The sequence below is a fragment of the Meles meles genome, chromosome 18 (genome assembly GCF_922984935.1).
Source record: "Meles meles chromosome 18, mMelMel3.1 paternal haplotype, whole genome shotgun sequence".
Taxonomy (NCBI): domain Eukaryota; kingdom Metazoa; phylum Chordata; class Mammalia; order Carnivora; family Mustelidae; genus Meles; species Meles meles.
The window spans coordinates 30,593,035-30,606,704 of record NC_060083.1 but is presented as its reverse complement, the minus strand read 5'-3'; the positions used below and the strand labels follow the sequence as shown (position 1 = coordinate 30,606,704).

Here is a 13,670-nt window from a genome sequence, read left to right as displayed (position 1 = left end):
TAATTGCCAAGTTTGCAGAATTTTGCTTAGATCATGTCTTAGTTGATGCATTAGAAAAATATTGTAGTTACTTGGTTCCTAATCATCTAGATTTTAGGTGAGGTTCAAAAAGTCTTTGGTCTCTTAACTAAAACTTACTTGGTATTAAGTGTATTTATTCTCTGCTTTTCTTGCCCAGTAGTATATTAGTATCGGTCTTTTAATAAACTTTTCCTAGGGAAGAATTTTGCAAACATAAAATTAGAATTAAGCTAGGGGTGCCTGGGTGGCTCAGTGGGTTAAGCCTCTGCCTTCAACCCAGGGCATGATCTCAGGGTACTGGGATCAAGCCCTGCATTGGGCTCTCTGCTCAGCAGGGAGCCTGCTTCCCCCTCTCTCTGCCTGCTGCCCTGCCTGCTTGTGATCTCTGTCTGTCGAATAAATAAATAAAATCTTAGGGGTGCCTGGGTGGCTCAGTGGGTTAAAGCCTCTGCCTTCGGCTCAGGTCATGATCCCAGGGTCCTGGGATCGAGCCCCACATCCGGCTCTCTGCCCAGCGGGGAGCCTGCTTCCTCCTCTTTCTCTCTCTGCCTCTCTGCCTACTTGTGATCTCTGTCTGTCAAATAAATAAATAAAATCTTAAAAATAAATAAATAAATAAATAAATAAAATCTTTAAAAAAAAAAAGGTTAAGTTTGTTCCCCTTTTTTTTTTCCCTTCTTACTGTCAGTGTAATGGGTTCAGATCTCATGCTACTCTGTATTACTAAGTACTATACCATGTTTAATTGTATCAGGAGTTTCTCTAAAGCAAAGAATCTTATCCTCCAAATTACAAATCCTCCCATTTTTGTAACTGTTCAAGTTAGTTCTTGATACTGAAAACCTTGGAGAAAATTGCACCTTTAGAAATTCTACATTTTTTATGGTACCTTTTATAAATTTTATAGTGCCTTTAAGGACATTGTTACACAGTCAGATCGAAGAACCTCAGTACTTGTTCAGCTGGCAACTTTCAGGCCCGATGCTTGAATCTAGGCTGTTGTATTATAAGAAGGTTCATTGATCAAGTTGTATTTTAGACATACACATCATATAGCATATTGGTCAAGTCAGACACAGTAATGACTTCTTGATAAAAAATGATGGAACAAGTTTTAAAATAAAACCGATTTGGCATTGGATTTTTTTGTTTTTTAAAGGCTTTGCGAACATCAATAGATGCTTATGACAACTTTGACAATATCTCACTTGCTCAACGTTTGGAAAAACATGAACTCATTGAGTTCAGAAGAATTGCTGCTTATCTCTTCAAAGGCAACAATCGCTGGAAACAGAGTGTAGAGCTGTGCAAGAAAGATAGCCTGTACAAGGTGGATAAAGTTGGTGGGGGCAGCCCTATTAAATCAAGAACTGGATGATCTGTTTTAACTCTAAGAATGTTATATTCGAAGTGATTATAGTCTATACAAGTATCAGTATATGAGAATTGCCTTTAATCCCCCATTTGAGGGGGATGGTAATTAAGTCATTTTCTTGATTCTAAGGGTCATCTTCTGTTTGTGTCAAACCTCTGTTTAAAAAAGTCACCCTGTCATCTTTTCGTTCAAGAAAATCAATTTTAAATGTTTTCCTCCCTCATTGTATTACTCGTTTTGCCAGTTTATTATATTTGAGTTTAATGTTTAACCTTCATCCCTTCCTTTGAATAGGATGCAATGCAGTATGCCTCTGAATCTAAAGATACTGAGTTGGCTGAAGAACTCCTACAGTGGTTTTTGCAGGAAGAAAAAAGAGAGTGCTTTGGAGCTTGTCTCTTTACCTGTTATGATCTTTTAAGGCCAGATGTTGTCCTGGAAACTGCATGGAGACACAATATCATGGATTTTGCCATGCCCTATTTCATCCAGGTCATGAAGGAATACTTGACAAAGGTAATGGTGCCTCTGGGTATATTCAGAACTATTTATCTTAAGGATTTGTAAAATTCCACATGCAGATTTATCTTTTTCAAATGTTTTTTCTCTAGTAGAAGTGTTAAGTTATTTGGTTGTCATAAAATATTTTTATTCTTCAGTAATTTGTAATGTCTGATAAATGACATTGAATGGAAAAGGGAACTCAAACATAACTTGTCAGAATGTTTACCCTCCATGTATTTCTGAGGGTCAATAGTGTTACTTCTATATTGTATGTTTGGGTTTTTTTAAACATCTATTAAAAAGATTTTTTTTTCCCCCCAAAATAACATCTTCCTCAAATCAGTTCTTATAACTCAGATATCCATAACTTAGTCGTGTAGATTTCCTTTTATTTGGTTGCTTCTTGACTTTAATATAGCTGCCTGTTTTCTTCTGGGGAAGCAAAATCTGTATTCTTAACATCCCATTGATGTTCTGGTAGTCATTTTGGTAGCTTAACCCCTGATTTAAAATATCATAGCAGGTTAATAATTAACAATATATTACCTAAAAATGCACTAAACAAGCCGTGGGTATAATCATCTTACAAAATTCACTTAATGTACCTTTTCGATGTCATAATTTTTTTTTACTTACTTGATCCTCAACAGTTACTAGCTTGTAGAACATTTTTAAATGGTCCTAAGGGATCCATTTGTTGAAACAAAACATGCTTATTAAAATCAGTCTCACATCTGATCTCTTCAGCATGTCTGAGTAAAGGGGGAAAAAAAAGTACTGCTAATGACCCCTAGTATGAATATTTCCTTAGGGGGCCATCTAAGTAGATACCATTGTGTTGAGTCATAATTTTATAAGAACTAACATTTTTGGTATAAAAACTGCTTGAAGTCCAGTATAAGAAAACGGTTGCCTTTTATTAGCCATAGATGAGAATAGCTTCTTTTCATATGCATAATGCCAACTTAAGAGATCTGGCTCTAAGCTGCTGTTAACCGAAATGCTGTAAGTTTTACTAGCGATTAAGCTGCTTTCTATCACACTGACTCTAGCATAAATTCTTCTGCAATAAGCTCTGAAGTTTAAAAAAAATCCTAAATTTTGCTTCCAGTATGCCCTTTATTTTCACTTTTCTCATGCCTTTTTTAGTGGTTAGTTGTTTCTCCCCTAAACCTTTGTTGCTGATTCTACCTTTTTATGCTCAATATGGAATTTGATTTTTTTTCTAAGCTGCACCTTCTGAATTCCTTTGCAGGTTGATGCAATAAAGGAAAAGGTGAAAGTTGATTCTTTTCCATCTTTAAGTCTGGAGGACTAAGTCTAAGGAATTTGCATGATTTTTTTTCCTTCCTTTTCTACACTGCTGCTGCTGCTTTTTCCCCCAAATAAATTTTCACTAAAGCCTCTGCAAGTCCCTTGAAACATAACTATAATAGAGCTGTAGGACATTAGTAGATGTTTGCTACTAATCGGCTAATAGGCTTTAGGAAGGGCAGGAGGCTAATCAGTAGTTGGTTCACAGTCTCTTAAATATATTATTAAAAACCGAGCCTGGTGAGTTTCCATATTAATTCCAAAGTTTCAGGAAATTTCTCTTCCCTGTCAGGGTATCTGGACCATAATAGGATTTTCTTAATACTCTAAATAAATTTAAGCAGCCTCTGGTTTTATTTTGTGAGCTTTGCCTGACAGTTGTTGAATTTATATTTGTATATATATGCCCTAAAAGGCTTTTGGGGTTTTTTTTTTTGGTATTGAAGGACTGTGATCCAGTTTCTGATCTCTTGATTCTTACTAATTTTTTGCTGAAAGTAGATACAAGAGATACTAGCTGCTTCCGAAGAGACTTTCCTCATGTTTCTCCAGGTGTCCAGTTCTTATGGTGCTAGTCCATTTTTAAGAATCAAAACTTTTTTAATCATGAGAGTAGCTTGCTATAATTGTTGCTAAGCAACATGGATTATTTCTGTATATAATGAAGCAATATTAACTTCTTCCTGTAATAAGGCACACCTCTGAAGCTACCTAAAATTTGCTGTTATTCGTCCGTTGGCTTGTCCAAGGTCAAATTTAGGCACCTTTTTGGTTGCTGCTTCCTTCATTGGCTTGTCTCCATCCCAGTGTAAATGAAACAAACTTATGACTGGTATCAAATTGTTGTACCAAAAGGGTGGGAAGGTAAAGGAGAGTTGAAACAGATTTGAAACTTTGGGTGGGGGACAATGCCTTGGCATTATGTTGAACCAAACTGGAATCACCATTGGAACTTACGGCAAACCTGAGTAAAATGCATTGTGTGTGAGGCCCTTCAGCAGCTAGTAAAGCAAGGCAGTTAGAAAGCGTGTGTGTGAAAAACAGGTAATTGAACTGCAGTGTTATGCATTGTTTTAAATCAAGCATGTACAGTAGTCATTGCAATTACATCATACTACTTTTGAAACTCTTAAAGCATTGCTGTGGGCTGTGTGTGTTTCCTTGAGAGCCTGTATAGCAACAGTCATCTTCAGATCTCACTTCTTGCTTCAGTACTTTTGCCTTTTTTTCATGCACACATACACCAAAATAACTGGCTGCATGTTAACTTTTCCTCTGCAGCATATTGCAGTCTTTGTGGAAAAGCCTTTTACATTATAGTGAATTTTTAATAGTACAGATGGAACTGAACTCAGTGACATGCTTACCTGTAATTTTTCTTTTTAAATCCAAGGATCAGAAACTTTTGTTACAGCTCTTAACAAAAGCTTATGTTCATTAAAGCCTTCTCTGCTTTTCTTTTTTGAGCAATCTAAATTGGGTCAGTGGAAACAAAAATTAAATGTTGCTGTGCCAGAGGCTGTCCCATTATATAGAAAAATAAAATTTTTGCTTAATTTGATGCTATTCCTTCAGAGTTACTATTTTTTGTCCCCCCCCCCCCCCCCCCCCCCCCCGCCCAACCTGTCTGTGTCCATGCCTGGGCATTGTGGTATTGCTAGCTTTTCTTCTAAGTCTTTAATGTGTACTACTTTAATAGGACGTCTTTCTTGAACATTTGATTTAGGTTCACCTCTGACATTAATGTTTAAACATGTGTTCCCTTCAGATTCTTTTCCTTGAAAGTCTGGAAATATATTATGCAGTGGTGACTTCTTTTTGGTTGGTGTTTTATTTTTCTTCTAATAACTTGGAAGTTGCTTACACTCATCCATGTATTTTTTTGGTATAACCTCTTTAGCTCACTCTTGGATACTGTTTAGTTAGCAAAACCCTATCTGACCCTGATGGCACAGACTGTGCTTTAAAGTATACAACTGAAATAATTTTTAAGCTTGAATGCCAAATATTGGGTATTTCTCATGGTACTTCTATTCCATAGTTGTTTTTAATTTGATATAGGGGTAATTTGTAACACTTGAACACATAGGCCATGAAATAGGAAAACGGCATACAAAAGCATAACCAATCCATTTTCCAAGTGTAGAAAAACACATTTTATCTGAAGGTATCTAGGGTGTGTACCTCAACTTTTCTCAGATTATTCTGATAAACTAGAATGGATTTGATTTACATTTATAATATTTAATATGGGACAAAATATGTATAAAATACTGACCTTAATAACCTATGTAAAGACTCACACATGCAGTTTTAAATCGTTTCAAATAGAAACTACAGGCTACTTTAACCTTTTTAGGACCCAGTCTTTATAATTTTTCACTAAAGTCTGCATGTCTTTTTTTGTGATTTTCACTGTTTACCTTTTTGAAGAATACGCCATGACCATTCATTAAAAGTTTTTCCTGCACTCTGCTGCCCGTCTCACCCAACACACTTAGGACATTGAAAACCATGAGTAATAGATAACATCAAAATTTGAAGTTTTAGTTTTACCTTGGGTATAATGATAGCCTTTTCAATGTAGTTTAAAAGACAAATATAATTTAAAATGCAGGTGGAAGTGTATAGTAGACATCCCATAAGCCCACTCTCCTAAATAACATTTCTCCCTAATTTTTCACAGAATAACAGAACCAAATCCTGTTAGTCCTAGAATAAATTTTGCAGAATATCTTATTCAGCTATCATTATACAGACAGGAAATTTGAGGATGGGTGTAATGGTCTGCCAGGGTCACTCGACTAGTTTGTGGAAGGACCTATGTACTCCAGCTCTTTTCTTTCACTTTTTTTTTTTTAACTTTTTTAAACATTCAGACTCCTACAGTATTAGTTCTTTCTGATACTATCCACTTTTATTTAGAGTAGTTAGCATGTAATAGCCATTTACTACTTTGCTTAATTAAAAACAAAAAAAAAATTCTTCCTCAGAGACACTGAGGCAAAAATTAGGCATTCCTACTATTTCTACTTCTTAGAAAATAGAGCATTAGAACATGCAGCCTGTCTTTATCTAAAACAATGGAATATGGGGCCACTTCGTGTCTTACTTCAGTCCGCACCTGTAACAATTATCAGCAGAAACTGCACAACTGGCAAAAGATAGCTTATTCCAAATGAGCATTTGTCCAGTCATTAACTCATTTACTTCTTTGAATATCTTTTCCTTTGGGGAGGGAAGTTTTGCCTGGTCATGAGTTCATTATTATTACCTTTGACATGGTTTAAACTTCATTTGAAAAAGTGGTTCCTTCTCGTTATTTCCCTCCCTCAGGCTGGCTGCATCCTAGCATGCCCAGTTTTAGCCTGGCGTGAGCTTTTATGGCATTTATAAATCCCTCCTTCCTGAGGGTTTATAATGACAGTGCTAAAAATCACATTGACTGAACTGTGAACATTGCCAATGAATTTGAGGGGGCCTGAGAATGTTCTTTAGTCTGTTTTATTTTGACAAAATTTAACATACTAAGGCTTTTCCACTTTCTGCCATAAACCTAGGTTTGTAATACTTTCGAGGTGCTAAGTAACATTACCTGTTTTTCTCCAGGTGGATAAATTAGATGCTTCAGAGTCACTGAGAAAAGAAGAAGAACAAGCTACAGAGACGCAACCTATTGTTTATGGTAATCTCGCTCTCTTTGTTTAACCCCACAGAAAAGTATTAAGCAGACATTTTCATTCTGTAGGGATCCTACCTCAAAACAGAAATATAGTAAGTTTCTAAAGTGCAAAAAGCTCACTGAGTCTGCCATCTTTTTCTGAGAACAGTCTTAAAGCAGACTTTGAAATTGTTGATTAAGGTATCTTAAATGCGAAGACAATATTAAAAACCAGTCACTTAAGATCATAACTTTAATTTTCCTATTGCCTACTCACTGATCGATTCATAAATTACTAAGAAAGAAATATTAATGAGTTCAGTTTTCAGAAATGCAGAAAGTAAGAGAACATGCCAAGGGTGTCTTTAGTGTGCTTTACATCAAGAGTACATCTTTAAGTCCTAACCAGGGCAGAGAACTGGGTTATTTCCATTTGAGAACTTTCTAGAGAGAGGATCTTGAGACTCTCTGTGAATATTGAAGGCAGTTTAATTTCTCCTATGTGCAAGTCTGAGCTACTTCCCTTTTCCCTTTTACTCTTGGTGAGCATACTCATTTGAACAATGAATTAGGCAGCTATAAATTACAGCACTATAACCAGGTGTTCTTTGGAAGAAAGCATAAAATTGTGACCATCCTGCTAAAGGAAATGATAAAATACAAATCTGTTAGGACAGTTATCTCCTTTTTATTACATATTAAAAGGATTCCGGGAATTTAGAGGACTGTATGGTTTTGATAAAGTTGGAGAAGATAAATCTAAAAGACTAAAGATGATTAGATTAAAGCAGGTTAAAAGATTGGAGCAAGATGTTTGACATATTTGAGATAGGAAACACAGTATCCCATAATACTTTGGGGGTACCTACTGAATTTGGCTTATCTTCAGAGTGTTTAAATGGAGAGTCAGTCTAGGCAGTTGAAAATTTCAGCATCAAGGTTAAAAGTGATTTTTACAAACTGCTGATTTCCAAAAAGAATTTACTCACAAACAACAATTTTTGTTGTTCATAAAAAAGAGACATGAGGTCACTTGTCTGAGAGAAAACTTGCACTAGGTTTACATTCATTTGGGGGATTAAGTCTACTTTGTTGGGGCGGAGGTAGAGGTATTATGTTGTTTTCTCCCTTTAAGTAAGACGGGTTTTCTACAGGTGGTTTCTTTATGTGGTCAACCACTACTTAAAATATTTAAGAGTGTTGGGGCGCCTGGCTGGCTCAGTCAGTAGAGACCGCGACTCTTGAGCTCAGAGTTGTGAGTTCGAGCCCCACTGTTGGGGGGATAGTTTACTTAAAAATTTTTTTTTAAATGAAGTACATAAGAGCATTAACATAGTATTTGAAACAGGGTGTATAAGTATTCATACCTAATGTATATTTCAATGTCTTATTTTTCTTTTAATTATTACTAGATTCTTTGCTAGATATACATTAGATTATCATTTCATTTCATTACTACTTAGATATGTTTAAATCAGGTTTTTTTTGTTTTTTGTTTTGTTTTTAGATTATTTATTTTCTTTAGAGAGAGGGAGAGATCTCGCTTGCATGCGAGCAGGGGTAGAGGGAGAAGGAGAGAGAATCGTAAGCAGGACTCCCTGATTAGTGCAGAGCCCAGATTCAGGGCTCCCACAACCCTACAATCATGACCTGAGAGTCAGGAATAAGACGCTAACCTACTGAGCGTCTAAATCAGGAATTTAAATCAGAAACCTAAATCAGAAATTTATTTTATTATTTTTTAAAGATTTTATTTATTTATTTGACACAGAGATCACAGGCAGGCAGAGAGGGAGGAGGAAGCAGGCTTCCTGCTGAGCAGAGAGCCCAATGTGGGGCTCGATCCCAGGACGGGAGATCATGACCTGAGCCAAAGGCAGAGGCTTTAATCCATTGAGCCACCCAGGTGCCCCTAAATCAGAAATTTAAATCTAACTTTATGTGGGAAAAACACGGTGGCTCAGTGGTTTGGGTCGCTGCCTTCGGCTCAGGTCATGGTCTCGGGGTCCTGGGATCGAGTCCCGCGTCAGGCTCTCTGCTCGGCGGGGAGCCTGCTTCCCTCTCACTCTCTCTGCCTGCCTCTCTGCCTGCTTGTGATCTCTCTCTGTCAAATAAATAAATAAAATCTTAAAAAAAAAAAAATTAAGCTTTTCTAGGCTTATATATTGTCACCATAACAGTCGTTGAGCATCTGCCTTCAGCTCAGGGTGTTGGGATCAAGCCCTGCATCAGGCTCTCTGCTCAGTGGGAGGCCTGCTTCTCCCTCTCTCTCCCACTCCCCCTGCTTGTGTTCCCTCTCTCACTCTGTCTCTCTCTGTCAAATAAACAAACATAAAATATAAAAACAAACATGTTATGTAATGTATGAGTACCATGGAGTGATGAGCTTATTGGCAGCTGTCTTGCTCAGTCCTGTCAGGCATGTCTGTGTATATTGCTTTAAATGAAATGAAATAACATAGTTACTGTTATAGTTCTGTCCTCTGCCCTGAATTGTTGGCTTTTTAGGCAGAACCCTTCTTATTAAGGTGATTGTCATGCCAAAATTGTGATAGTCAAGAGCACCACAAAACTCATTCTAAGTTGTGATTATGTTGTTAAGAGTGTGTGAGATTAGAGTGTAATAGTCCTACAGTGCTAACAATTTCTCCCACCCTCTGCCTCTCCACCCTCTGACCCTTCATGTTTTTCTTCTCTAGGTCAGCCCCAGTTGATGCTGACAGCAGGACCCAGTGTTGCAGTCCCTCCCCAGGCACCTTTTGGCTATGGTTATACTGCACCACCCTATGGGCAGCCACAGCCTGGCTTTGGGTACAGCATGTGAGACAGAAAGCTGATCCTGTAGTCGCATATTTTCTTACTGAAACATCGTCTCTACCCGCTTCTCAGTTTATAACGGGGAAAACAGGCACATGTTCTTGTAACCTTTATTTCATGAAGGACTACTTTGTTTCTAACTATAAACTCGGATCACCTGTGTTAAAAGCTTATTTCACATTCCGCATCATTTTAGAATTTATTTTCAAAGGGGAATAGTTTCAATGTTTTATTCACTTGGGCTTTTTTTTTTTCTTCCCCCTCATACTTTGAAGAACTGCTTAATACTCAATCTGTTGTGGAGAATCTGATTTGCACTCTGTAGTGTTTAAAGAAAAAAAAACTCTAATATTGAATCTCTTAAATTTAGTGTATGTAAACAGCTTTCGATATGTATTGTCTAAATGCATTTAAATCTCTTTACTTAAAAGCTACAGAAAAAATACTGGTATGTGACCATGTAAGACTGTCAATGCCAACAAAGACAACACTAATCAGCATATCCTACATTGGATTGCAGTGCTCTCCAAATTATTTGAAAAATGCATTACAGACAACCTGCCTGACTTTTAAATGAGCATAAAAGGCCCTCTAACCTATGCAGGATTCCTCATGCATATAGAAAATGCTAGTGTGTTTTTGCTCACTTCATATGTAACAGGTGCCCTTATGTTGTGCTGTATCCTGTGCTTTTTCTGTGGGACCATTCCATTCAGGAACAAAGCGCACCATGATTCCAATCTGTGTGTATTTACTAACCCTTCCCTGAGGTTTGTGTATGTTGGATATTGTGGTGTTTTAGATCACTGAGTGTACAGAAGAGAGAATTGAAACAAAATATTGCTGTTCTTCAGTTTTGTTTGTGGAATTTGAAATTACTCAAATTTAAAATAAATTACTGGACTGTGGAAATAACACGTAGAATGGCAGTTTTAATTAAATACCTCTCAAACTTTAACCAAAAGAACTATGGTTGTCATAGTTTCATACTGAAAATTGAGGCACAGTACAGTGAGGCAGGAGCACAGAAGCGGAGTGAGGATTGGGATATGAGGAAATACAGCATTACATCGTGTGCATTCCTGTAGTTAATAAGGTACATGTGGTAGTCTGAAGAAACAGCACTGTGGTGGGCTACATTTTGGCTGTCTCCCATCATTTTCATCACGTGGTACCTTACTTGGGTTTTTATCTAAGCATTTCACTTAAACATACAGATAGGGATGTTTTATTAACTTGAAATAAAAATATATACACATGTAATTAACATACTGCCTCTTATCATGAATAGTAAGGGCCCCTAAATTATGGGTACTTTTTTTGGTTTTTTAACCGGTGTTTGAATTCACCCCTTTTTGTTTATGGCTGAGAATGTTACTTTATTTCATTGTTAATCCTCGATAGAGTTAGAGAGCCCCCACCTAGCCTTGTGTTGTCCTATAATTCTCTAGGTAAGGCAAATGACCATCAGCTGCATGGAAGGCTTTTTCTGAAAACTTGGAACCCCTGCCCTTTCCCACTTATAATCATCCCTCGTTTTCCTATCAAAAATTAAAGCATTAGCTGGAAAATCCCTTTCCTTTTTCTGGTTTGTCAAACTGAAAACATCTGGCTCTACTTAAGTTTCTGTAGGATCTCTGCACCTACCCCCCTTTTATTGTTATCAAAATTATGAGGGAGAATAGCAATGGTCCCTGGAAGTTCGTTCTTTGCAGAATTAAGATTTGTTTTTCTGAATCTTTCCTGTACTTTGAATCAGCTGTGGGTTTTCCACTGGAATTTTCCAGTGGAATAATTCATCTCTTTTCCTTAAGTCAAATATTTAGTAAAGGTTTTCTTATAACCTTAAGAACTAAAAAAACAAAAACCCAACAACCATGTTCTAAAATGTGATACTATGTCCAATGATACAGAGTTGCTGCATCAACCATCCCTAATGGGCTAATAATGGGCTGTTGTAGAACCTGCAGCAGTGCATGACACAGGTTCAAATCCTGAGCAAGTTGAACGTCTGAACATGTTCCCTCTTGCGTACGTTAACATGAAGAGTACTTCCCAGAATTATTTTCAGGAGTATGTTTAAATCACAGTGGCTATCTACCTCAGGACTTGGCAGTAAAGTATTATACAGTAAGTGGTAGAACAAATTGGTAATAAGTTTTAAGGTGTCTTCCCTAACATTACTCTGAATAGGTGGATGGTCTGGGAAAAGGAACTAAAAGCAGAGTATTAAGAGTTCTTACAGTTCTCGAATTTAACTGAAACAGGAGGGAAGAAGGGAAAGAGAGATTTAATGGGAAACCTCTCTGGAGGTAAACATGTTTTCAATGATCTTTTGTCCTACTATCCAAATACAGCCATTGTACCAAAAATATCTGACATAGACATTAGACATCATACAACATATACAACAACAGGAACAGACTGACATGATCTCCAAGTAAGGCTGCTTGAATTTTCTGTAAATTTACATGATTTAGTCATGTAGACATTGTCACACTAGTGGTTCTCAAACTTAAGATCCTTTAATACTCTTAAATTATGACGATCCCAAAGAGCTTTAGTTTAAGTGGAATTGTAAGTGGTGATATTTACTGTATTAGTAATTAAAACATTTTAAAAGTTAATTCATTTAAATGTAACTTAAACTCATTGCCTGTTAAACAGCCACCCATATTTCTCAAAACAAGTAAGTGGTATGGCATTGTTTTTTACAAGTCTCTTCAAAGTTCATCTTCACAGAGGACTACTGGATTCTCATATTTGTTTCTATAGTCAATATATTCTTTTCTTTTTTAAAGTATGTGAAGAAAGTCTAGCCTCATGCAGATACGTAATTAGGAAAGGAAAGGAGTATCTTAATAGCCTTTTGAGATACTTGTGGTTAGGTGAAATGTGGGAATATGAAACCCTAACACTTAACTTTTTGTGATGTTATATTAAAATCCATTAATCTATTTTGAGTGGATCTTTTACCCATGCATGATTTGTACCCTCATGCATTGGTTATATGGAAAATACTGATTCTCTAAGTTGTGCAGGTCTTCTGCATACTGACAAATAGCTTTTAAAAAATATTTGTGGGGAACACTGATCTCATCAGAAAAATCTTAAGTTTTGGGAAACCTGGGAGGAGAGGCAGATAAAAGTTTTCTAGAATACTGTCAGTTGTTTTCCTTAAAATGATTGGGTCATTTAATTTATGAGGAAATACCTGCCAAACATCAAGGCGTGGATGGGTAACTAGTTTGTCAGTTCTTGCAAGTAAAAATCTTCTATGAGAAAGGCTGCTAGTTCAGCTCACAACTCAGTCACCCATTTTTTTCCAAGACAACATTCATACTTCAGTGTGTACCAGAAGTACTTAATATTACAGAGAATATTAAGACAAATACACATAGTCAAAGGGCAAATTCAGTACGTTTTTTTGACTGCTTTATCAAGGACATTAACTTTTTTTTTTTTTTAAACTGTGGGTATAGGACAGTGAAGTACTACTTGTATAGGTAGGATGCTCCTGCCTTGATTTGTAAAAGGTCCCAACAGTTTTACCACCTTTGCAAATGTCAGCACATCAAAAAGAAAAATGTCTTAGTATTATGAAAATAGTTTTGACCCCAGGGAAGTATCTTAAGGACCCTATGGGCTCTGTAGAGTATACCCTGAGAACTATAAGATTAATAAGCACCCTGTAAAATAAATACTAAGTATAGGTGAACTAGGAAATAAGCATAATATACTCCCAGATTTTCTAGAATTTGTGTACAATTCATCCTAGTAGATATGCCATGACTTCTTACAATTACTTGAGTCAGCCACAGCAGGCCATCCTGTTGGGAATGCACGGTCTTTGAACTTGGAGTCATCAGTCTCTGAGGCAAGCCTCAGAACCTGAGCAGAATCATGCATTTATGATGGAGTTCTCCTCATCTCAGTTACATGCTATTGCATCACTTTTGAATCTAGTATAAACATTCT

The 13,670-nt window shown here is 36.7% G+C and overlaps 1 protein-coding gene across 2 annotated transcripts in view; it reads left to right on the top strand.

Moving 5' to 3' along the window:
• Positions 1 to 10,607, top strand: part of CLTC (clathrin heavy chain) — a 64,345-nt gene extending 53,738 nt beyond the window's left edge. Inside the window, exons 29-33 of one of the 2 annotated variants that reach the window (XM_045984255.1) lie at positions 1,181 to 1,351; positions 1,691 to 1,912; positions 3,156 to 3,176; positions 6,824 to 6,899; positions 9,575 to 10,607. In XM_045984255.1, the coding sequence (XP_045840211.1) occupies positions 1,181 to 1,351; positions 1,691 to 1,912; positions 3,156 to 3,176; positions 6,824 to 6,899; positions 9,575 to 9,699 (615 nt within the window). In that variant the 3' untranslated portion in view covers positions 9,700 to 10,607. The remainder of the gene's footprint in view (positions 1 to 1,180; positions 1,352 to 1,690; positions 1,913 to 3,155; positions 3,177 to 6,823; positions 6,900 to 9,574) is intronic. The other variant, XM_045984256.1, reaches the window with a different exon arrangement.
• Positions 10,608 to 13,670: the final 3,063 nt, after the last annotated feature.